Raw genomic sequence first — 25,140 nt, forward strand, 5'->3', positions numbered from 1 at the left:
CTGCCCAAAGCTGGCACTGGACGTTTAGAGAGTGTGCTGAGAAACCAGCCGGGCAGCAGAGCACCCCACCTCCCTGGGAGTGGCTGTGGGACAGCCTTGTGCCTGGCCATGGCATGCACCTATAGGGGTCAGGGATCACGGACCAGGCTGCCTCCTGGTGCTTTGTTTGCTTGAGTTGCTGCTTGGCCACTTCAGTCCAGCTTCTGGGCTTGGAGCACGTTGGCTCTCATCAAAAAATGAGTTGCCCAACTCCTGGTTTCTGCAGCCAGCTAAACTGACAGGCCTGCATCTCTTCCCTTGGCCTGCATCTTTGCTTCCTGCATCTTCTCTGCCAAGGACCCCACGGCTCCTGTCCTTTCCTGCAGCCACAAGCTGTTCCACTGGACTTGAGCTTCTGGTGTACTGGTGAACCAACCAAACCCTGTAGGCAAAAGATTTGGATCTCAGTGGATGTGAGTTGGCCTGTGGGACTCTTGGAGGCTCGGCTCCTGCTGGGGGCTGCCCAGCTGTGTGAGGCAGGTGACTCTTTGTATCAATGTGAAGGATGCTCCACTCTCCATACGTGGTAGGTAGTGTTGCTATAGCTGATGAGTGCCTAAAGCATCAAATGGGCAAGATACCTTTAGGCAGAGGTGCCCGCTTCCCCCAGAACTGGCTTTTACAACTGTGAAACCTCATCACATCGTGGCTTTCACAGCTGGAGATCTGCTCACGCTCTCCAGTAACAATCACTCTTCCATGGGAGAGGGACTGGACTTCACCCTGCCCGCTGGCTGGGGCACAGGAGCTGGTCAGAGCCCATGGCTGAGCCACAGTGCCCCAGCTTTGCTTCTCCTGAGGAGCAGCTGCCACCCAAGCAAGTGCAAAACTCCACTCCTGAGGAGGTTGGCTAAAGGCAAAGTGAGCAATAGCCCGTGGTGGGCACAGCCCTGCTCTCCAGGCTGAGGGACAGCTTCATCCCTGGGAAGCTGCTCGGGCTGCTTCTTCTGCCCTCGATAGGATGATTGCTGCTTTCCAGTGGTTGCTGGGTATATCCCAACTTATGCAAATGTTGGTGTCTTCCTGCAGATGAGTTCAGGCGGCACCTCTGTGCTGACAAGAGAGGAGATTTCAGTAGAAAGGATGGTCTTTGTGTCATCCTGCCTTTATGTCTTCTGGAGTGGGAAGGAAATGAGTCTGGGAATCGCAAAGAACTTTAAGTGTTTGGGATTTTCTTTCTTTATTTCTGTGCCAAAGCAATGAGCTAGATTTTCTGGAACACAGACAGAGCCCAGAGGCGTAATCCTGAGCACTGGAAGTGGTCTGAAGGCCGTCCTCTCTGGGTGACTATCTGTGCTGGGAAGGTGACCGTGCTCCCTTGCTGCAGTGCAAAAAGATTCCTTGCAGCAATGAAAATAATGAATCTGCAGGTGCCAGCCAGCTGCACCCACACATCTCTGCCCAGCAATCACATAACCTGCTCTTCTAACGGGGGGATGCAAGCATCGAGCGTTTCTGGTGAGATGCTGCAGGTTTCCACAGGGAGACGTACCCTGAGTGTCAGCACTTATTTTCTGAGAATTGTCTGTGGCCCTGTTGGGAACAGGGTCCAGCTTCAGGCAGGAGGTTAATCTGGCTCCATGTGGGCATTGAGGAGGGAAAGCTCTCCTGGCTGCTCTTTGAGCTGTCGCTGGCAGTCTGTGAGCTGTCAGGAGGGCAGGGCTGCCTTGTGGTCGCAGGCTCTGCATGCTGAAGGTGCTGGCTTTCCAAATACGCCATGGGAGAGGCACGCTGAGAGCCACGTGCGAGTGAATAGCACTGCCTTTGTGGCTGCTACACCGGCTGAGGTTCTATAAGGAAAGGCCGTTGCTAGAGCAGACCTCCTCCTGGTGCTCAGAAGACATGGTGGCATAAAAGGGGATGCCCTGCTTGTACGATGGGATGCTCAGGGCTGTGCATTTCACCATGCGTGACACCTGCCTAGCAGCTCTGGGTCACGAATGTGCCCATATCCCTGTTGGCTGGTTTGGTCTTTCAGTAAAACACAAAAAGAACAAAAGATTGAGCATTTCCTAGGCTAAGTGCTCCTGCTGGGTTTCGTGCACATCCTGTTTTCTTGCACCACTGGATGCCAAGCTGAAATATCAAGTCAAAGTAGCACGGAAAAATCCTGAAAATCCTCCTGTCTGCTCAGATTGAACATCTTGCTGTCGGTCTGGGATGTCCAGGGTGATGCCTTGGCTCAGGCCACAGCCATTGGTTGTGGTGGAACCAGAGGGCTCAGGTGGAGAGGAATGGGACCAGCTGAGGACAGACATGTGCTCTTGGATGCGGGGAGATGTGATGGAAAGGGACCTCCGTGGGGCCTTGGTAGGACAAGATGCTGTGGCCAGGTAGTGGCTTGCCTGGCATGGAAAGGAGAAGCTGGAGAAGCCTGAGCCTCAGATATGGTGAAAGGATGTGGGTTATTTGCTGCCTGTTGTCATCTTTCAGAATACATTTACCTTTTGAACAAGGTCCTTCTCATCCGCTCGGCAGGCTGGTATGCAGACCCGTTAATGGATCAAGGGGAAAAATGCCTGTGGATGTATTCCCCTTTGTGTTTGGGCTTATAACCACCCACATTTTGGCATACATCCCTTCTGTGCACAAAGATGTCTTTTAGAAATCGCTAGTTAAATCTCCACCCTTCTTTGATATGTATGGAAATAATGGGACACGTGAGACTTTTCTATTTAAAAAAAAAAAAAAAAAAGCCATAAAGGGAGTAGCTTTAAAAGCCCTGTGTTTACCCCTGTCTGACTCGGGCGTTTAGCAAAAGCAATGCACTGCATTTATGACTGATGTACTTAGCTCTCCAGGAGGCACTCGTTTAGGGCTTTATCTGAATACAGGGGAAATGTTTCCATCCAGCTCTAAGCCCCAGGCTTGGCTGCTCAGGGGCGGGAGGGCTTCAATGTACAACATGCATTGCCTCTATTTCCCAGCCAGCTCTGAGAGCCTTGGAGCAAATGTAGCTCGCTGGAGCAGGTACATTTATCCAGGCAGGGTTTGTGGTGTCCCTGGGCTGCCTGCCCTGACCTTCTGTCCCTCCTTGGAGGTAAGGTGCACGCTGGCACCTGATCTGCCACTGCTTCTCACGTCGAGGGCGTGCAGGGATTTGCTCCTCCAAGGGAGAGCCCCTGCACACTTGGTTTTCTCCTAGGAACAGCCAACCCTGCTGGAATTGCTGCTCTGGCTTCAGAATGCTTTTTTTCCCCCCTCCTTGATGTAGCAGGACTTGTGTCTCACAAGAATGTGGTGAGACGGGGTGTTTGAGACCAGAAGGAGCCGTGGCTCATCTGTTCCGGGATGCTGAGACCATGGAGTGTTATCTGGCTCCTGCATTAAGTCTGGGAACTCATTTAACTCATGTTCTTTTCTTAGAGGCATCCACCCTCACTTATGCAGGTTGAAAAATCTGCCCTTGGGAGCCTGTCCCAGCAGCTCGTGCACCTTGCAGGGGAAGGGTGGGAACTGGATAACGGGATCTGGCTGCAGCCTTACACCTGGTGCTGAAGCAATAACCTAAATGGTGACCCTGAGAAGATCATTCCTGGTACTCGTCAGCTGTCCTCCTGTAGGATTATCATTTTCTCTTGGAGCACAGGAGGCTGCCCATCTGTTGGGAGGTGCTCACAGATGGGGGTCTGAGCATGATATGTGGGTTAGGGTCTGATGCTCCTGGCTGAAGGATGATGGAGGCAGCTGACGTGTGGCTGAGAACTGCCTCCGTGTGCTTTGCAGCTGGCAGGTGTAAATGAAACCTTGACTTCAGGTTGGATATTAGGAATGATTTCTTCTCAAAAAGAGCAGTGGTGCAGTGGCACAGCTGCCCAGGGAGGTGAGGGAGTCCCTGTCCCTGGAGGTGTCCCAGGGCCGTGGGGATGTGGCACTGAGGGACGTGGGCACGGTGGGGTGGGGTTGGGGATCTGAGAGCTCTTTTCCAACCTTAACAGTTCTGTGATTTTTGTTGAGAGCACCCCAGTATATGGCAGAGGTAAAGAAGATGGGGTGTTGCTGTTAGGTCGGTTGGGTCAAACCAATGCTGGTGCCTGAAGTTGGGAGAGGAGCAAGTGCTGTAACTAATAAGACAAACAAGCTCAAGCAATTGCTTCCAATTGGTAGTGAACAGAGTGATTTTTTTTTATTTTTATTTTTTTAAGTCACTTACTGGAAGAGACTGGTAAGAAAGGGCACTTTCTTACACTGTAAGGTGCCAGTGTTTGGCCTGTAGAAGTGGAAGTTCCTGGCTCGGGTGGCACTTTAAATGCTGTGAGCCCTGGCTGGAGCACAAGCACGTGGTGCTGGCTGCTCAACAAGCCTGGGGAGCTTGTGCAGCTCTGTCCTGGGGCCTCAGGGAGGTGACAGGCAAATGCAGGCGCAGCCAGCACCAGTCCATTGCTGGGAAGGGTGTTACCAAAGTGCCCAGGGCTTTGTATCGCGCTGATTACAGCTCTTTACTGATTTTACTCTGATTACAGGTAATTAATTGCACGGTTAGAGCTATGCCAATGATATTTAAAAAAAAAAATAAAATCTGTGCTTAGACAGTTATTTCAGATTAAGGACCTAATCCCTTGATTGAACTAAACCAAGGTAAGCTGGTTCCCAGCTGTATGGTGGTGGTGCTCACACAGCTCTTCTCACCCGCAGGCCCCTGTGTCAGCTGGAGCACCTCTGCTCCAGGCCAGGGCTCGGGTCTGCTTTCTCAGATGCTCTTTAAACACCTGTCTGACCCCCTGAGCTGTAGCTAATAGAGGGCAGCCTGCGAGGAGGAGTTTATCTCCAGTTGGCTAGGAGAGGTCTCGCTCGGGCTGTGGGTCTGTGTGACCACCCTCATCTGCTGTGCAGTTGTCAGCAGCTCTTCTGATGCGCTGGGTGTTGCACGGACAGGTGGGAGCTGCAGGCAGTGTTGCGTAGTGCTGGGGAAACCTAAAGGAAAGGGTAGAGAAGAGGGAATGCGGGGCTCTGAGGAAGAGGTGCTGAGTGCTGTGTCTCTGGGAGGCTTGCGCTGCTCCAGAGCTGCCCAGGATGTCCCCACAGTGCAAACCAATGCAGGCTGCGGGGCTGCCCTGCCTTTCACTCCCAGCCCTCCCGCATGCGCAGAAGCGGGACCTCGGAGCTGAAAAGCAAATACATCATTTTTTCCCCTTTGTTTAATTAAACAAGAGATCATGAGTTAATCGCTTCCAAGCGCTTGTTTTCCTGCAGCGCCTGGAATGCTAATCCTGCGCGGCTGCCCAGTAGGAGCTGCTTTGGCGGCCCAGGGAAGGGCTGGGGAGCAGGGAGGCATCTGGAAATGATTCCCAGAGCACCACTCCCTGCGAGGCCGGAGGGGCCGGTGGAGGCACAGCCTGTGCACGAAGCCGGCTTGTGAGAGCCTTCTGCTGGAGCACGGCTCGCTGCTGGGCTGCTTCTCCCTGAAAAACCCTCAGCCACAGAGCAGGTGGAGCCATTCGTGGGCATCTCGCAGGACAGCGGTGTGAATGCCAGCCTCGCAGCTGCAGCGCTCAGTGAGCAGAGTGCTCTACAGCCCAACCACCCCAAAGCAGCGGTGCTCTGCTCCCAGCCTCCCCCAGAGCCTCACAGCCGGGGGAGCTGGCACTTGTGCTGGGAAGATTTTCCTCTCTTGAACTCGTTGCTGCTGCGATTAGAGCTGCTCAGGAAATGGGGATGGGAGGGTTCTCCTCCCTGCAGAAAAGGAGTGGGAAATCTCAGATTTTGTCAGAAAAACAAGCCTTGCTTTTAGCTGGAGACCTTTTTGAACACAGAAATATCTCTTTTCTTTTTTTTTTTTCCCCCCCAAAGGAAAAGCTTGCTGTCAGAAAGTGGAAAGGGTTCGTGGAAAGCCCAGAGGTCTGTTTTTACTGGAAATGAGGTTTCTCACGTCAACTGAGAGCCCAGCAGCCCCAGCCAAGCGGCGCAGCACGGCAGCCTGTATTGGCAGAGTGACCCGGCCCTGCACAGCCTGCCTGGGGCTCCCTTCCCCCAGTCCCCAAACCTGGCCGGGGGCCACACGCAGGCGACGTTTGGAGGCTGGGTGCTCACCCTGCCAAAGCTGCAGATCCTCAGTTCCTGCTGCCAGATGTATGCCTCAGCATGTGGCATGGGCCGGTCCAGCCTGCCAGAAAGGAGTGTTGTCTGCCATGAGTCCTGGGCTTGCTGGGAACTTTTAGGAGCCTTCAGACAGCATCTGGGCTGTCAGCAGGGAAGATTTGTGCCTCTTCTTCGTGTTGTCCTTGTTCAGGACTTTTTGTAGGCGAGTGTTCTTGAGCACAATGCTGGCTTCCATCCAAGGTGGTCAAGTGAATTATAGGGAATGGTGGCTCCGGGTGGCTAGAGCAGTGCAGGTCCGTGCAGGGAAGGGATGCAGCACTGTCCTGCACCACCTGAGCTTCCATCCTAGGCACTTTCCTGATGTGTACCTTTGGGATTCATCTCTCTTATCCCTGGTGGGCTGACTTCTTTTCCAAACCTGAAGGAGGTCTTGTACTCAGCCCTGACTGGTGAGCAGCAGGTCCCAAAGAGGAAGAACTTGAGTCAGAAGGAAATCATAGAGTCATTAAGGTTGGAAAAGACTTCTCACATCCCCAACCCCACCCCACCATGCCCACTGTCCACGTCCCTCAGTGCCACATCCCCACAGCTCTGGGGACAGGGACTCCCCCACCTCCCTGGGCAGCTGTGCCACTGCATCACTGCTCTTCCAGAGAGGAGATCTTTCCTGATGTCCAACTTGAATTGCAGCATGGCAGGAGCTCCCAGTAGCTATAGTCCTCTTCCTGACCACAAAGGCACCCAGAAAGGGCTGAGGAGCTCCTGCTCGCTCCAGATGCCTCCTTGCAGGCTCCTCACATGCTGCAGCAGCTGCTTGCATGAGGAGAGGTAGATGGGTCCCTGGAGCAGGGCTGTGACATCAACCAGCTCCCAGCTGCGGTGTGGTGAAAGCTGCCGTGGCCGGACGTGACCTTAACCTGGGCTTTATTTAGAGCCTTGATTTATGGAGCAGTTATTTTTAAAGCCTGGTTCTCTTTTGGGAGGTGTGGCGGCAGCGTGCAGGAGTTCATGGGCCTCCTGTGCTATTTACAAAGAAACATTTGAGTCCCAAGACTTGTTTTTTTTTATTTTGCTCAGGGAGATGCTCTCTGGCTTGGTTGGAAAGCAGTCCTGTTTGTGTTTGGAAAGAAGCATGTGTTCAGGCCTTTTCCATTAGCAGGATGTGGCAATGCTGCTGGAGACCGGCTGGCCTGAGATCTGCAGTGCACAGAGGGGGCTGCTTTCTCCAGGAGAGCCCTGCGTGGGGCTTTGCCAGCTTTCTGGGGCTGCTGTGCAAGCAGGTGTGGGCAGGAGCGCATCCTTTCCTTGGATCCTTACTGGGTTTGGCTCGCGCTCCTTCTCCTGGGACACTGATCCTTATCCTGGCTCCCTGTGCCTCCTGGTGGGGGTTGCATCCCTGAGTGGCACAGGGAATGTGGCTTGTGGATAGGATGGGTTGCGGGCTTCTGTTGGCATCTGGAGTGGAGGATGCTGCCCCCTTCTCTTGGTGTTCTGTTTGAGTTCCCTGTGCTTCCAAACCGTGGTTCCTTCAGGGCCACTGCTCTTGCCAAGGCAGTTCCTTCTCTCTCCTGAGAAGCTTATTTGTCCCAGAACCAGACAAATAAGCAGCCCCATCCCATCTCCAGGACTGTGAATTGATTTCCCAAGTCTATGCTCAGAGTTCAGTCTGCTCCAAGCTCTGCCACGCTGTGTTCTGAGGAGGTTCTGCCATCAGGTGGATCCCAATGGGATGCATGCGTTTGCAACCACATTTGGGGCTTTTCCAGTGGAGTTAGCAGAGAACCTAATGAAATGATCCAAAGGTGGGGCTTGAAAGCAGCTCTCCGTCCTTCAAGCCTGAACAGGTATCATGGCTTTATGGTACAGTGAACCAGAGAGAGGGGAAGCATCTGTTAGCACTGAACTTTACAATGGCTACAGGCTATGGTTATCCTGTATTTTACTAAAGGTAGAATAATATACAGCTTGGTTTATTTTAACCATATAAAGGCTTTTTGATTCGGTGCCAGTGTTAATAATTATCTTGTGAAGCCTTTGCTCAGGCAGCAGGAATGGTGTGAGAACCTGAGAGCAATGCACCGGCTCATGTGCAAATATTTTTACTTCTTTGTTTTATTTGCAACAGTAAACGAAATTCACTGTGGAAGGGGGATTAATATCTGCAAGAATTGTGCAAGAGGTATGGGGGCAGAGGGCAGAACAGAACCCCACAGCTGCCACGGGCCAAGGTTTTGAATCTGGGGGCTGTAGAGGATCAGGTTGAAATCATTTCCAGATGCTGCCAGCTGTAATACCAGTGGGAGCCCACAGCTGGGCTCTTTGGTGCTAGGGGGAAGAGCAGCAGGTGAAGGCCTCCTGTTCCCCTGGAGGCACGGGGCAGCCCTGAAGCTGGTGGCACAGCCTTACCAGAGCTGTGCTTGCCTTCAGCTGGCTGTGTTTGGACTCAAAAGCACAGTTCTGTATGTTATGTCAGGTCCAGCTGAAAGAGGTTTTTCATTTTGGTTAATAGAATCAAAGCTGGGGGTTGATACTGCTTTTACGTTCTGGGTGGATAGAAACTTGTTTAAACTTAAAAGGGAGGGGATTTAGACCTAAACACTGAGTCTAGCATCCAGCATTTGTCAGTGTGCACAAATTACTCCTGCTTTTTGAGTCCTTGGGTTAAGAATATGAAAAATAGTTCCTAAACCTCTGTTTAGCTGGTTACAATGACCTTGAGGGCTATGGCAGGAGGCAGCTGGGTAGGTGCTTACTTGCTGCCATTCAGCCTTGCTTGTTGCTGACATCAGGAGAAACAGCATCAAAAAAGCTGAAGCAGTGCCACAGACAGATCGTGGCTTGCTGTCATCCACACTGGTGCAGGGAGGGATTGTGCAGGCACTGCCTGGCTGTGCCCATCTCTCCTGTGCAATCCTGTATGCTTTCCTACAGGAAGGCTTGCACCACTGAGCAATACATTGTGCCTACATGCTTTCAAAAATGAGGAATGGAAGGATGGTGGAGCTGGGCAGCTGCAAAGGATGGAGGGTTTGAGTGAGGAGCATTACGGCTGCTGGTCACTTTAGGCTTGCTCTGTGGCTGAGGCACTTCCTCAAGTTGATGTCTGGAGCAAAGGACCCTTTCCTACAATGGAAGAAGTGAACATTTCCTTCCTCCCGATCCCTCCTCCTGCTGGTCCTGGCTGGCAACGTGAGCTTTGTTTAACTTTCTCTCCAGATTCGTGCTGTGGAACTGAGGTGTGTTTTCAGGCATGTCCATGCAGCTGTTCCTGTTCTGCAGGAGGCTGAAGGCTTCTGAGCCAGAGGCTCAAATGCTTTCGCTGTCTCTAGTGAAAGGAGGTGGATGTATATCAGAGGAGGATCTGGCCAGACACCTGAGTAAACTTTCACTTGGTTCTGTCGCAAAGCTCACTCCCATTGGCTTTGGGTTAGCCAGAAGGGTCCCCCGTAAAACAAAAAGACAGGGAAGGCTCTCGATCCTCTCTGCAGATGTCTGCAGATTGCTTTATTTTGTTTTAGTTTTTGGCAAGCTCTCGCGACTTGCACCCATGCAGCAGATCAGAATTTGGCCTCCAGCGTTGGAATGGGTTCTGACAATGCGGGCAGGCCGTGGCTGGCTCTGAGCAGCAGCAGCAGGGGAAGTTGCGAGCCATCGCCTGAGCAGGAAACGGGCACTGAGGCGCGTGCTCGAGCACAGGGGCAGTCCTGTCGGTGCAGGCTGTGATCCTGTGCGAGGCATCTCTCACTGCAGAAGACTCCTGGCTCCCCAAAAGAGCTTGCCGTGAGAACAATGAAGAATTACACCAGTGAGCGGCTTCCTCTGCTACCAACCAGCTCCGGCAGCACTGTGGGTTGCAGCGTGCTGAGGAACATCGGCACGAGCGTTCCCCCGCATCTCCCCTTGGCCTGCAAAGGATCCCGGCAGTGGTGCCCAGGCGGCAGGGCTGTGCTCCATCCACCCCATGACACTCTCGCTCACTCGCACGCACTCACGTGCTGCGGTAATGGTTTAATAGCAGCCCCACCCAGCTCAGCAAGACGGACTTGCAGCGTAAGCAAAAGCTGGGGAATCTCGCCGCTGTGCGCAGTGCTCTGTGAGCGCTTCGCTCGCCTTTTGAGAGAGGTGGTTTTTTAATTTTTTTTTAATTTTTTTTTTTTTTTTATTCCACCTGAAGTCACTGGTGCCAAAAGAAAGGAGGAAGGACGGCAGTTTGCTGCTTTGATCCTCTCCCCTCCTGCACTGGGAGGTGGCTGCACTCCCAGCACAGAGCTGGCTGGGGCGTCCCACGCTGCCGCACCGCTCACGCTTTCTCTCTTGGCAGGACTCGGAGTCGCTGGACGGCTGCATTCAGAGCACGTTATCAGCTCTCTACCCTCCGTTCGAGGCTACGGCCGCCACCGTGCTGTGCCAAGTTTTTGATGTGGTGGAGAAGACGTACCGTGGGGATGGACTGCGCTACCTCATAGACTTCCTGATTCCAGCCAAGCACATCCTGCAGTGCATTCAGCAGGATGCCTGTGTAAGTATATCACGCTCTCTGTGGCCTGTTAGGGCTTTGCTGGTGAACCTTCTTTCTGCTGGGGGATGTAAAGTGCCTGGCAGAAAGCGTGCGCTCGTCAGCCTAGGTGGGAGGGCAAGGCGGACAACTAGGAAACAGTTGAGGAATTGTTACTGAAAGCAAACCTTGCTGAGATCAGATGTGGAGCAGTGCCCTCACCTTCCAGAATTGGAATACTGAGTGAAAGGCTTTGGGGCTTGGTGGGGAGGGTTAGCATGGCCTTTGCGAGCTGATCGTAGAATCATAGAATGGCCTGGGTTGAAAAGGACCACAATGACCATCTAATTTCAATCCCTTTGCTACGTGCAGGGTCGCCAACCACCAGACCAGGCTGCCCAGAGTCACATCCAGCCAATGATGGCTGAGTTGAGGGGCTCTCCAGCCGTGGGGGTGAAGCTGTTGGGTTGGGGTGAAGCGTTGCCCCCCGCTGTGTGTCCCAGCAGCCTGGCTCCCTTTGGTGGTTGCTGGAACCATTGCAAGGCTCCGTAGCCTCAAGGAGTCACATTACTGCCAGAGCGAGACCAAGATTAATGGGCTTTACTGTTGGGAGGCTGAAATGTTAGAAACGATGAGTCAAATGCCTCCATTGCAAACTTGGCTCCAAAAGAAACCACCACCCTATAAGTAGGGTTTGCCCTGGCTGCTTTGGCTTTGGCCATAGAGGCTGTACACAGCCGGGTTTTCAGTACGCTTCCTCATGGTCAAGGAGGGAAAATCACACAAGTGGAACTGCTCAGATATGGCTGAGGTGAAGCTGAGCCCCACAAGGTGTGGGGATTTCCACAGCGTTCTGTGTGCGCCATGATGCTGAGGCGGCTCATGGCTTCCCCCCTTAGCAGGAGGGGGGCAGAAATCCCTCCTCAGGCTTTCAGCGCCCACCGCGGGAAGCCGCCTGGCTTTCCAGCAGATCTCGCTGCGGCACCGAGCCCACGACAGAGGGTCCCATAGCCCCGTGTGAGTGTTTGTGGGCGGCAATATGGCGCCGTGCCTCTCCTGCTGCGGGCGATGCGGACGGAGCCACGAAGCCTCGCTCGCCGCAACCGATGGCCGCGCTCAGAGTAGGGCGTGAGGGGGCGGGCCTCGCGCAGCCTAACGGCCAATAGGAGGGCGGTTGAAGCTGCGGGAGCCAATAGGAGGGCGAGCGCGGCTTGATGGGCATGAAGAGAGCTGAGAGAGGCGGGAGCGCCGCCCTGAGGCGTTGGTGGCGCTCTGAGGGCCCGTGAGGCGGAGAGGTGAGGGCGGCGGGGTGTGTGGGGGATGAGAGACGCCGAAATGGGAAAAGTGGGGGTTGAGGAACGCTGAGGTGGGAGAGGTGAGGGCGCTGGGCTCTGATGTGTGGGCAGCGGGGCCCTGCCAGGGCTCGGGGTGCAGCCAGCCCCCCCAGGCTGCAGGCCGTAGCGGTGGCTGTAAGCGCAACACGGTGCTGCCCCTCCGCACCTCCAGCCGTGCCACAGCAGGGCAGAGCGCCTTCCCGCCTTCCCGCCTGGCTCACGAGCCCTTCTGGCCCTGAATCGTGAGCTTGTTGGCCTCGCACTGCCAGCTCCGGGCGTACAAGGGAACCTCGAGCCTTGTACTTTCTTTATGGGAAGCCCAGGCTGTGCCGTATTTCGCTTAGAAGTCTGCTTGTTTGAATTCTTATTGCTCAAAATTGCTTCTTGTTTATTGTTGGCTCCATCTCTTCACCGTTGTCCCTCCTCGCTGTCTAAAATTACAGGACTAATTCTCATTACTTGTTCCCTAAAAACTTTGCCTGCCTTCTTGAGAGCGTAAACAAAAGCAGTGTTTCCTCCTGTGTTTTCATTAAGCTTTTCCTAAGAGCTCTGAAGTGCAAAAAACTGACTGCTCTCTGGATGGCAACCATGGGAACTTTTGAGAGAGCAAGATCTCAGCTTCTGCGGTGGTTTCGTGAAGTCATAGAATCACAGAATGGCCTGGGTTGGAAAAGACCACAATGCTCATCTGCTTCCAGCCCCCTGCTGTGTGCAGGTCGCCAACCAGCAGCCCAGGCTGCCCAGAGCCACATCCAGCCTGGCCTTGAATGCCTCCAGGGATGGGGCATCCACAGCCTCCTTGGGCAAGCTGTTCCACTGCCTCATCAACCTCTGTGTGAAAAACTTCCTCGTAATATCTAACCTAAGCCTCCCCTGTCTCAGTTTAAAACCATTCTTCCTTCTCCTCTCACTGTCCACCCTTGTAAACAGCTGTTCCCCCTCCTGTTCATATGCTCCCTTCAAGTACTGGAAGGCCACAATGAAGTGTTAGGTGAGTTCATGGGCCTCAGCTGGATGTAACAGAACCAACAGTCTGTGATCTCCAGGTGTGCGTGGAGGGTCTCTGTCTGCTTAGAAACCAGGTTTTGTTACAAGTCTTCAAATCCTGGGCTAACTGGACTGCTTGGTTTGTTCCAGCCTAGCAGTCCTCAGGGCCCTGGGACCTTTGTGATACCTTTCTCATTGGTCATCAGCTCTTTCCTGTAAGGCAGCGTTCTTGGCTGCAGCTGCTGGGCACAGAGCCCGGCGCTCCCCAACCAGCCTGGGTTGGTTCTGGCAGTGACTGAACATGAGAAGAGCAGAAATGCTTGAGCCTCAGATTGAAATGTTAAAACAACTGAAATAAGCCTCTTCACGTAATCTCTTTGAAGGTGCTTTTTGGAGCAGCACAGGGGTGCTCTGCTTCTAAAGTTCTAAGCCTCTGAAACATTTGGGCTCTGGAAGGACTTGCGTTCCTGCTTGCTGGATGTTCATCTAGCTCTTGCTGCAGTTCAGATGGCAGCTTTGCAGGTTCATCAGGAAGTTCTGAGAGCTCTGTCTTTTGGGTTTGGTGATTTTATTGCTGAGGCTTCTTCCACTTGTTGTGTGTCTGTAGGCACACAGGTCATCTCAGCAGTGAGGTTGGATGTCGGACTTCTTAATGCACAAAAGCCCCCAAACCTGCATCCAGGTTTTAACAGAAATTCTTTAGGTCAGGTAGGTGCAGATGGAGCTTTGTGTTCGTGCTGCTACTAGCGGTGTTTTTCACTTCTCTCTTACATAAACTGTTTGTAGTCCTTGAGAACTGATCCTTTTTGTCAGCCCACCCTCCCCCGATGGCCTCAACATACTTATTAAGAAATACTCTGGTGACAGAAGAAATCTATGAGTTATGCGGGGCCTGAGAATGGCTGAAGCAACTTCTGCAAACTGCGTGTTGTAGGAGGAGGTCTTGATCTGCTAAGTTTAGCCATGCTGTGCAGGAAAAGACTATAGAAGACACTTTGGTCTTGGAGATCAGAAAGCATGAGGGTTGAGGGCTGCAAAGCTCTGATCCACTGACATTTGAGGGAAGTACAAGCCGCGTGTCGGGTTATATAGGGTTTGTTTTTAAAGTCAGTTTAATGGAAGGAGAAAAGAAAGGGAGGCAGATTTCTAAGCTCAAAGTTAGGATATAAAGATAATAAGATCCTCTGAGTCTTATCTTAGCTTTTTCTTCCTGGTAGTAATGCAGCATGTGGGTATGGCAGTGGATGGTTGGTTGTGCAGAGAACAGGATTGAAGTGGGAGCAGAAATGACTGGGTTGGAACAGAAAGGACCAGCTGATCTCCTCCTGGAATATGGAAGAAGTTACCACATAATGCTGATAACAGGGATTTGTATTGAATCTATTAAGTCAGGGCTAGCAACAAAACACAGAGAACAAGCTGAGCGTACAACAACAGCAGTCACTGAGTGTGGAAGGAATTAAATGAGCCTTAAAGCATTTGTGAATGTTTTGTCACGTGGTTTGCTCCATGGCAGGTAGTGTTAAGAACAGCCTTTCCCATAGAACAGGTGGTTTAATCTCTTCCTTGCAGGATTTATTATGGGTCAGATGGAAAGTTAACGACTGTGTCAAAGGGATGGAGGTTTATGCAAGCATGACAAGATGGGCAAAAAAACTGGTGAAAGGAAGGCTGTGTGTACTGCAGTGAAAGCTGGGTTGGGAACGGGAGTCACGGGACACATTGCTTCTCATCTGCGAGCTTGGCATAAAAAGTAAGAGTGTGCTGATGACCAGTTTGTGATGAAACGAGGCTGGGAGACATAAGCAATAGCAGGAAGAGGTGGGTAAATGTGTTACACACGATGAACTGTGAAACTTTGTGCTGAAGCTTGTGTGATGGAAGAGTCAGAGTGTGAGCACGTGCCGTGATAAAGTGGTGGGCAGAGTTTGTGTTTTGGGTTCAGCAGTTTGGGGAGCAGAGCTAGCTGGTGGCTGTGTTACTGTAGGAGTGTGGCTGGAAGGGTGAGGGTGATCGTAGCTCTAAGGAGCAAAATGCTTCTAGCCCACTTGGGAAATGTTGGTGCTGTTACATCTGGTGTTCTGCAAGGCTTCACACAGTAACAAGTGGAGCTGTGTTAAAAAGGCATCACTGAGGAGGTGCTTCAGGCAGGCCTAGGAGATGGTGGGGGAGGTGCATTAAGGGGATGTGACATACATGGGGGGAATTACCAACCTGGAGAGTGAGCAGTGCAGCGAGGGGAAAAACCCAGCTGGCTTAAGGTACAGATTTGGGAACATGGAGACTACATAGCTTGATACCAGCACCTGTCGTTTCAGTGTGTGTGAGGGTACAGGAGGTTGCTTCCAGTCTCGTGGCCTCTCTGCTGTATGACAAGTTCTTTGAATTGAAATATTTTTCTTCCATCTGTCTGGCCTGCAGAATACAGCACTTTTATAAATAGCAATCTTTGTCAGGACTTCCATGTGACCACGCGAGAGGAACGAGATAAAAAGCCTGAAGTCACTGCTGCCAATCCTAACACGCCTGGGTTTCTAGATGACAGCTTTCCAATTTAAGTATTGTATCCAGTACGGGGGAATCCCTTCTGAGACCTTGTCTTGACAGAGAAAGTGAAGTTAATCATCAAACTGAGAATGAATTATTACTTGTGGCTTGATTTAGACCTCATTTTACCCCAACAAAATCGAGTTCAAAGCAGCGATTTTTACTTTTTGATGTTGTGATAAAGCTGTAAATAATTGAGTCAAGTCGATTCAGCCATGAACTTTTACTTAATTGGGAGCTATCTTCAGACTTGTCTTGTTTGATGCCTGGGGTCACTGCTTTTTTGTTTTTTTTTCTTTTTAAATATAGGAGAAAGGCACATGGGGAGGTACGGGGGGAGTCCTGAGTGCTGCTGTGTTTGGAGACGAGGGTGGATTTCTAGGGAGCTGGAAGGCTCACGCACTGAGCCCATGTTGCAGGTGTAGGGAATTCCTGTTATGTCTGTAACAGGACTTCTAAATGCAAACGTGGAGGAAATGCTAAAATGAAACATTCAGAACATGACCGTAAGTTGGAAAACTGGGCAGATCTGTGCCTAGCGGGCATCTCCAGGAGCTGCTTCTCAGCACTTCAGTATGTTTTGCTATCAACCCGAACCAAAAGAGTGGTTAATTCCGGATATCTGAAGATGACTCAGACTCTGGTGGGAATTCTTAAAAGTGAAAAATGTGGCTGACATGAACCAACATCTGGCTGACTACGAAGTCTGAGTGCAAAACATTTTAAGTGGGCTTGTATGAAGAAGACATGGTGTAGCTGAGAGTCTCAGGGCTCAGCAGGTCAGGGGCTGCACAGCTTGGTTGTGCAGGTCCCGCTCTGCTGCCTCCTTTCTCCTGCTTTGTTTCACCAATCTCTTTCCACTCACTGGTGGATTTACAGTGATCCCTTGCTGCTGACTCCTCCTAACTTGTCTCCACCTGTTTTTGCATAGGCTCTCAGTTGCTCCAACTGTGTGATGCCTTTTACCTGGCTTCCTGCTCTTCTATTAGACTCAACCAAAGTCAGGTGAAACACACTGTGCACCTCAACAGCGCGTGTTCAGGAGAACTGAGTACCTTCATTCTGCTTTCCCTCCCCCACAGCACATCTTAGCCTAAGGGCCCTTCACCAGACAGGCAGTGTCTTGCAGCACTAGGCTGGGTAGAGGCATTCTGTGCAGTAATGTTTCTACATCTGTAGTCTCCTCCTGGTTAGTTTCAAGTAAACTTGGTACAACCTAGAGTGTGCTGTATAAGCTCTGGATATCATAGAATGGCCTGAGTTGCAAAGGCCCACAATGCTCATCCAGTTCCAACCCCCTGCTGTATGCAGGGTCACCAACCAGCAGACCAGGCTGCCAGAGCCACATCCAGCCTGGCCTTGAATGCTTCCAAGGATGGTGCATATTGATGATGTCTGGTTAGGCTGTGGGTGATGTTTAGTTGAGGACAGAGGTTTTTGTGCATTTGCAGCACTAAGGTAAAGAAGAGCTCTTCTGCTTGACCACTGGGAAGTGGGAACTCTGACATCAGCACCCCAGGGTTCTGGGCTCAGCCCTCTGCCTGTCTGTGCTGACCCAGCTTTAAGTAGGGCTGATGCTTGTGGCAGATGGCTGGTATGTATTCAGCTCTTGAGACGCTGATGATTTGTGTTGGTAACTTGTCCTTTTTGTGTTGGTTTCCTTTTAAAGAGACTATCTCAGTATGGGAAACTCCCCTACGCTGACTGCCAAAGACCCCAAATTCAGCTACGCTATCGCTGCAGCTGCTCTGTAAAAGACGTGGGGTCTCTCCCATCCAGAAGCTTGAGCTGAGCTGTGTTCCTGCTGCTGAACATGCTTTCTGTTTTCTCTCTAGGTTCAGTACTGTGGCTTGCTGTTTCGCCACGAGGGCTGGCCCCTGTGCATTCACGAGAAGATTGTAGTCCAGCTGGCTTCCATTGACTGGCGAATCTTGAAGCCTGGTGACTTCTACCTGCAGGTGGTTCCCTATCTGAAGAAGTCTCCACGGATCGTATTGAAGTGTTTAGCAAAAGACAAGCATAATGTAGAAGAAGTTGTGATTCCAGAAGTTTCCTATACCTCTATTTTTACTCTGGAATGGTTGAGTACTATCAATGGAGAGCGGATGGGTATAGCACTGGAAAATTGTTTACTGACCACTGATGATAAAATATTTCGTGTTCCCTGGGATAACGTGGTTAATCCGGAATTTATAAATAAACCAAAAATAATTGAAAATAATATTACTACTCCAGAGACAACAGGGAAACCTTCACTCTTGTGTCTCCCCATGGACCATGCTGAGCGCAGTTTGCCAGACCTAGAATCACAGTGTGTACAGGAACAAAATCCAAATTGCAACAACCTGGTTGTTAACAGCCCAGCTCCACAGTTAGGTGAAACCCTTGTCAATGGTGTGTGTTCCAGTCCTGTTCCTGAAGAGGATTTGCAAAGTGACCTTGAAGGAGAGTACGTTGAGCTTGCCCAAGTTTCACTGCCCCGGTTTGGATCACAGACAGGCTCGTTAACCCAGTCACTGGCTTTAAGTTATCTGACTCAGCCTAGGACAAGAGTGGATGCATCTAAAGGCAAGCACAGATTTATTGTCATTCAAGATAGCACCTACTCCAAGAACTTAGTTCACTCAGCACTTATGCAAAAGGAGCACTGTCAGATGGACACTCTGAGCACTTCTCCAGGAGTTCTCAACAATGTAATTCCTTTGGAAAGCAACAAAACGACGGCATGTGAAGAGCTGTCTCCAGAAGGTCAGCTGCTGTCAGGTGCTCCTGGGAGCATGGGAAACAGTTTTCCTGCAACTGCAGCTCCTTCTTGCAGTGCAGAAGATGCCTGTGCTGCAGAGCAGGAGGCCTGCAGTGAGTGCTCTGTGGATTGGCAGTGTGCGCTGTGCGGCAACGGTGACGTGTGTGCTGGAGATGGTGTCAGCTGCAAAGCACAAATGACTGGTTCTACTGGAAACATGGAATTAGAAAGCGATGGTTCTAGCATAAATCCTGGTGTTGAAATGCTGGAGCAGAGCCCAGAAACAAATCCAGATGCTTCTGCTGAAGAGGAGGTTATGGAAGAACGTGGAGAACTGCTGACAGAGCATCAACGTGAGGTGACACAGGTGGATCCTTCTCTCGGGTCTGTCCTGGGGCCTTTGGGACCATGCTGCACACTGAAGGAAGGTCCCAATGCTTCTTGCCAGAGTGCTGGTGAAAGTACTGCGCCAGCCCAGGCCACTGCATTGCCTGCCACACCTGAGAGTTCAGCTGTGGGTGTGGAGAGAGGCTCTCCTTCAGGGAACTTGGCAGATGCAGCAGCAGTCCAAGCTTGTTGCGCTGATCTGGAAACAAATTGTAGCTCTCCAGTAAATCCTCCAGAACAGCTGAACCGAGGAGAAGTAGATGAAATAGAGGTGGGAAGAAGAGAGAGCCCCGAGGATGTCAAAGAGATTGAACAAGTGCAGGCTGTGAAGGAGCATCAGAGTTGCTGTAGTTGCTGTAATACCAACGCTCCTGTGGATGGAGTGCTTTCAGATGGTGAAGAGCAAGAGGTCCCTGCTTGTCAGCACAAGGGAGCTGAAGATGCCATGCTGCCCCAAACTGCACTGCCAGCAGAGAGCGAGCAGGTGGCAGAACAGTCAGGTAGCAGTGGATCTTTGCTGGGTCTTGACCCTCAAGCAGAAGACTCGAGTCAGTTTGGAAGCCTCAAATCTGGAGAGAGGTGTGGGGATCCACGAGGGTGGACAGAAAATCATGGCCATGGAAGTGGAGTGAACTCTATGCTGAACTCAGAGTGTGTTTCAGCCCAGAACTTGCAGGGAGGGGAGGAGAACAAAGACAGTTTTTCTGATGTGGACAGGTCAAAGGCAGTAGCCTTAAAAACACTGGAATCCATAAAAGAGGAGCTGGAGGTTGGACCACTGTCCTCAGGACCTGCTGAGGGGAACATAGAGCCCACTGCTCTGCACTCCCACCCAGAGGCAGTTCCAGAAGCATCATCTCCTAAAGGTACAGGATCTGGGTGTCTGTGTGTTTATCTGACTGATAACATAGGCAGAAAGCAAAGTGCTTGGAGAGCTACTGCTGGCAAGTATCAGGAGGCTTTGGGGTAATAGCACAAACCACAGGAAAGCGATTAGGTTTTCTTTTTTTGTGGCTTGAAGTTAACTTTCTTTTCAAAGCTGGATTTATTGCAGTATTTTGTTCCACAGCCTTTGCAAATTTATGTTGTTACGGGGCAAAGTTGGGGTGATGGCTGGTAACCACCATCTTTGCACTCACTGTATGTGCATTATGGGTGCACGCAGTAGGTGTGCATGAGAGCAGAGTGGCTGACTTTTTGGAGTAGAGTGGCTGTGGGAGGATGACTGACAAGAAGCAGCAGCGGATGGCACAGTCAGATACTGGCTATGGAACATGGCTGAAGATCACCAAATGTGTGTGTGTGTGTGTGTGTGTGTGCTGCCAGCTGCTGCAAGAGGCAAGCTGCAGAGTTGAGGGATTCCCCTCAGTCTCACTCCCTCTCTCTCTTTAACAACATGTCTAAGCAGGTGTTGCCCAGGGTTCTTAATGCCTCGTTGCTGTGCTGGAACTGTTCCCTTTGAGAAGAATCAACGCTGGCAGTCCAGGTCTTTGCCTCTTGTAGCAGACAGTGTGTAGTCCCACAGACACGATTTTGGCTTTGCTTAGCTTTGCTGAGTCTGGAAAGCTGGAGTTAGATCTGTGCATCACAGTGAGATGTGGCGGGGGCGGGGGAAGCATGCCATTCCAGTTCAGCAGCTCGCATTCCCTGAGACCCCTGGCTAGGAAAATTATCTGGCTTGAAATGTGAGGATGCTTGAAAGGGTTGGAGGTGCAGATGCACGTTGTTGGAGCATGTCTGGGGAGCAGAGCTGGCAGAGATGCGTGGCCGGTATCTGCTTGGATGCAGCACTTTGGCTGCAGGCACAGTTGTTACTTTCTGGAGTGTCCAGAAGTCACGTTTCGCCTCAGACCTCAGTGTGACCTCTCCTAATGGAGAATCTCCATTCATGAATGGGAAATTTCTGCTTCCAACTGCACTAAAGAGTTTAATTCAGTAATTGGGCAGGCCCACTGTTGCTGGGCATCTCTGATACTTTTGAACGAGAGATGGGCATCTATCTTCTGAGAAATGAAGAGGTCAGCTCTGATGTTTCTGAAAAGCATCCAAAACCACAAGCAGCAGAAAGAGGTCACGCTGCCCATCCATGGCTGCTTGGGAGATGTGTGCCCAGTCATCAGAAAAGGGGTGGCTGGGGGGTTAAGGCAGAGGGAGCTCACTATTCCTTAACACTGGGGTATTTCTTAAATTCTGCAGCGATAAGAAGTTTAGTCTGTTACATTTGACTGCTTGGAGATCTAAACAAGTTATTCGCTCCCTTTAACTCTCAGAAATGTTGTAATAGGGAAATTATTCAGTGAGAAATCAGACAGTGAAGCAAAGGTCCCAGGCTCAGTCCTACAGTGCTTTCCTCCCCAGCTGCTCAGTCTGTAGGTGAGCTGAGCTCTTGGTGCCTGGCTCTTGTTGGGGCCGTTTTGCTGCTGGGCTGCTCGCTGGGGTTATCCTGCCCAAACTACACCTAGCCACACCCCCGAGCTTCCCGTGTCTGGTTCAGATCTGCAGTGCCCACCTGGGGAGCAATGAGCAGGCACACGTTCTGCTCTCTGTGAGGCATTTGTGGGCTCCTATTAAAGCAGGTGCTGCAGGTCGGATCAAAACTCCCTTTCAATCTGCTGCATCTGAGTTTGCTGTATCCACAGATTTTTCCTCATCTTTCAATTCTCTCCCCTCGCTCCCACTCCCATTCACAAACTGAGCTTATTTTATGTGTAAATATGACCTAGCTTGGAAAGATGTTGAATAAAATGTGACCTCTTTCGGGTTGGTTGTCTTAAAATTTACATTGGTTCCATTTACAGAAAACCTACTTTATGTCTTTTTCCTTCCCTAGTGGCTGACTTTAAGTGAATTTTGAAACTTTGCAGCTCTTCCTGGAGGAGAATTCCTGTATTTTGGGAGTGGAAAATAACCTGATAGTCAGGAAGTTTGCTGAGGAGCCACCCAGGGGTGGATTCAGCAGCACCTGCTGGGGCGTTCAGCTGCCGCTCAGTGTTCCTGCGGGGTGTAAGCATGGATGATGCTAATGCCGGGCAGTTTGCAGGAGAAATGCTAATGTCTCTTTGAAATGCACACAAGCAAATCCTCCTCTCCCTCTTCCTTAACCTCGGGGAAAGGTGGAACCTGCAAACATGGCAGATTCAGCTGTCCCGGTTCTCAATTTGCTTTTTGATGTAATCCTCTGCATTCTACAGTTTCCGCTTCGGTGAGTGCCTCCACCTCAGACTGCAAATAGCAAACAGTGTGCTTGGGCCTGCTGGGGAGAGCTGGGGTCTGCACGCCTCCACGGGGCCTCTGTTAGGGCAGGGTGGCTTTGGTCAGGGCCTGTGTGCTCCAGAGGCTGCACGGCTTTTCTGAGGTGTCCTTGGCACCACAGCCATGCCTGGTGGGCTGAATGAAACCCTTCTCTCTCCCGGGGTTGAGAAGCTGTTGCCTGTTCCTAAGAAAGCTCCAGTGCAGGGCTGCCTTTATTTGCTCAGTGTGGTTCCTTCAATGTAGCCATGCTCCCTTTCTCATCCTCTTTGAATGCCACCTTTAGGTCTTCTTCAGAGGCTTCCTTCATGTGATGCAAATTCCCGTACTACAAATAGCATCTGTGCTTGTTGCCAGCCTTACAGCCTCCTGAGAACGTGTTTTCCCACGGAATCTACCAGCCTTTAATGTAAAACATTTGGGCTGTGATTTCTTTGGCCCAGTGGTTCCTGATCCACGGGAGGTCTGTGCCCCTCTGAGAATCCCACCTCAGGAAGATATGGTAGCACTGCCCAAAGTCGTGACCTCTTTTAATGGAAGACAGGCTGAACTGTAGTGCTGGGAACAGAACTGAGCCCTGCTGTGTCCCAGAGTGGTGCAGAGGCCTCAAACCATCACCTCAACAAATGCCATGTGAGGTCCCAGGTCCCTGAGAGGGGATGTTAGCAGGGTGCTGGGCTGCACTCAGTCGCTGCTTTGGGGCACAGCCCTGCAGCCCCTCCTGGACTCTCCCCTGTTGGGTATTTCTGCATGCTGAGCCCTGCTCCTTAGGGCACTTCTCTTACCCACCTGAGCAATTCTGAAAGCAGTTTGGGCTGAGCCTCAACCTGCAAATCTCCTTCGCTGCTAAAACTTGTATTGAAAGCCACTTCAAGGACTGCTTTGTTCCCATCCTGCTCTTTAATGAAGTATTGGAATCTGTTGGTAAATAAACTGAGTCAAGTGTCAGCATTGTTGATGCAGCAGGAAGGTAGGATGATTTAAGTCAATTTTAAATAGCAATTAAAGTATGTGACTTCACAGCAAGCAAATAATGCTGCCCTCTTTTATTTTCTCTGAAGGGAGGTTGATTTCTATTGGTAGATACTGAAGTTCCATGATTTGCAGAGAAGTACAGCCTTTTTTCTGCAGCATGTGCCTCTGCCCAGCAGTGAGATCGCCTGGCTGTGTGCTTGGGATCCTGAAGACACACGCCTGCCTTTTAATTCTCACCATGCTGGGAAATGGGGAGTAACATTTCTCCCATAGCGGGGAGAATTCTTCTTCTCTCCAGCTACCTTTACATGAAAATTGAAACTCTAAGTGGGGAGAAAACTGGCGTTAATTTGTGTGCAGTAACAGCTAATTAATTTTGGAATCAGATGAGTCCAATCACTTGTTCTTTAGAGCTGAAGCGTCGGGGATATGAAGTGTTTTTTCCAGTTCCCAAAGTGGAGCTGATTGGTCTCGTCCTTCTGTTCTTCAGGGTTTTAAAATAGATTTCTGCCATTCAGGCTAACTGTTAATTAAAAAAGTCTGGACGAGCAGAACGAGGTCTCTTTGCTGGCTAATTCCCAGCTGATTTGTCAGCCTCCGGTCGGCTTTGCATTTTCAAGAAGCAATCTGCAAGTGGTGTCGGGGGAGTAATTCTGCTCGGCTGGAGCAGCTCTCCCTGTCAGAAGCTGCTTTATCACTTTGCAGTGCTCGTGTTGCTGGAGCTCTGCCAAGGATTTGTGCTGCTCCGGACTTGGGGCTGCCAGCAGACACGTCCTGCTCCATGCATTACCTTCAGCAGTGTCCTGGAGTGCAGTAATCCTGCTCTGAAGTGAGCTGTTAGAGTTTGAAAACTTCATGATCGACTGTTGTTTTTTCAATTGCTGCAGCATTCGTGTTATGACAGGTTTATAGCATGTGTGATTCGTGCTGCTGGCACAAGGACTGGGAGCTGCAGGGTGCTGGGGGCACGTTGTCCCTCCCCGATGTGGGATTTCCTTGGGACCTTCCTGGGTGGAGCTGGGCTCCAGCTTCTGACTGCTGCTTGTCTTACAGGCATGGTATCGGACGGGGCAGAGGTGGTAAAGGAAGCAACTGGAACAGATGTGTTGAAGCCAGCAGATAAAGCCTGTGCCCTGGAGGAAACCTCAACACCTGTTAGTCCCCCCAGATCCCCAGCTCCTGGGGCTGCTTGGGGCGGCCGGTCTGCACCTTCCATAGTCAAGGATGTCAACCCTGAAGTGCTCAGGAGTGGAGTTGCCTGCCTGCCTGGTGAGTAGCTGAGCCTGAACATATCTGGGGAGTGGGGCTGCTGGGGGGGCAGAGGAGATACGCCAGGTTTTCAGTGCTGCTGTCTCTGCCAGTCTCATTCCTTTCATTCCAAACCTCTCCTGAAGTAACAGTTTAGAATTGTCTTACAGTTTCTGAATGGGAAGGGCAGGAAGTAGAATTTCCCTCCCATGAAAGTCATGTTTGCTTGCTCCCTAGAGTCTTAAAACGTTAACAAAGCACGTATGAGTCAGAAATGCCAAATCTGTAGGCTCATACCATTAGTTCAAAAAGAAGAGCGAGTATCCAGCTAATGATATGGTGGGCCTGACATTAGACCTGGTCAAAACAATAGGAACTTGATTCACTTGGTAGATAATTAAAGGATGAGAGCATGGAAGAGGCCATTTGACAGCGCTCTTGTAAAACCAGTTTTCTTCTTGGTAATTAGAAGTTTGGTTGATTAAATGTAGCTCCTTGGGTAGAAAAGATTTCTCTGACGAGTTTGATTTCATTACTCAGAGAGTTGAAAGGAACATCCCAATGCAGTGTGGATGAGCAACGTGCGGGATGAACGATAGCGTGGCTGAATAGCATCTGACAAAAGTAGCTGTGATGGGAGGACTTCCCAGAATTGTTCTGCCGGGATCGGCTGTAGGTCAAACCTTATTCAGTGTTTGTATCTGATACAGCAGCAAGTATTGAGTTGCCGCAGTTAGAACTTCTGGATGGGACGAGTTTTGGCAGTTGGTAAACAAAGCTGAGGCTGTTGGACAGAGCAGCCAGGATCATTTGGAGTGCAGGGCCCAGACAAGAAGTCTTTGTGTTTAACCAGATATTTACTTAAACAGAGGAAGTGAGGACTACCTCTCCGGTGCTGCTCCAGTGAGAAACAGCAGCTGCTCACCCCAAGGGTCTGCTTCCCTGCTGTCCAGTGTGGGTGAGGAAGGTGCAGCATTCAGTGAGCTCAGGAGCTTCTTTCATTTTGGGAATTGCCTGAAGAGCAGAGAGGAGTGGTTTGGATGTTCTGATACCTGCAGGAGGGGCAGAAGAGGGAGACAGCCTATCTGGTACTTGCA

The 25,140-nt window shown here is 51.0% G+C and overlaps 1 protein-coding gene across 12 annotated transcripts in view; it reads left to right on the top strand.

Annotated features, from left to right (window-relative positions):
* PLEKHG4 (pleckstrin homology and RhoGEF domain containing G4) overlaps positions 1 to 25,140 on the top strand; it is an 84,419-nt gene that overhangs the window by 9,475 nt on the left and 49,804 nt on the right. For 9 of the 12 annotated variants that reach the window (XR_014886024.1, XR_014886025.1, XM_085234538.1 and 6 more), the window contains exons 1-4: positions 9,853 to 10,200; positions 10,400 to 10,597; positions 17,277 to 19,437; positions 23,849 to 24,064. Coding sequence is in view for 10 of the 12 variants with exons in the window: in XM_085234538.1 (XP_085090664.1) it covers positions 9,868 to 10,200; positions 10,400 to 10,597; positions 17,277 to 19,437; positions 23,849 to 24,064 (2,908 nt within the window). In the remaining 2 variants the exon portion in view is untranslated. Of the gene's footprint in view, positions 1 to 9,852; positions 10,201 to 10,399; positions 10,598 to 17,276; positions 19,438 to 23,848; positions 24,065 to 25,140 lie in introns of those variants that run through there. The other 3 variants (XM_085234544.1, XM_085234545.1, XM_085234546.1) reach the window with 2 other exon arrangements.

This window comes from Meleagris gallopavo, chromosome 13 (genome assembly GCF_905368555.1).
Source record: "Meleagris gallopavo chromosome 13, MGAL_WU_HG_1.1, whole genome shotgun sequence".
NCBI classification, from domain to species: Eukaryota; Metazoa; Chordata; class Aves; order Galliformes; family Phasianidae; genus Meleagris; species Meleagris gallopavo.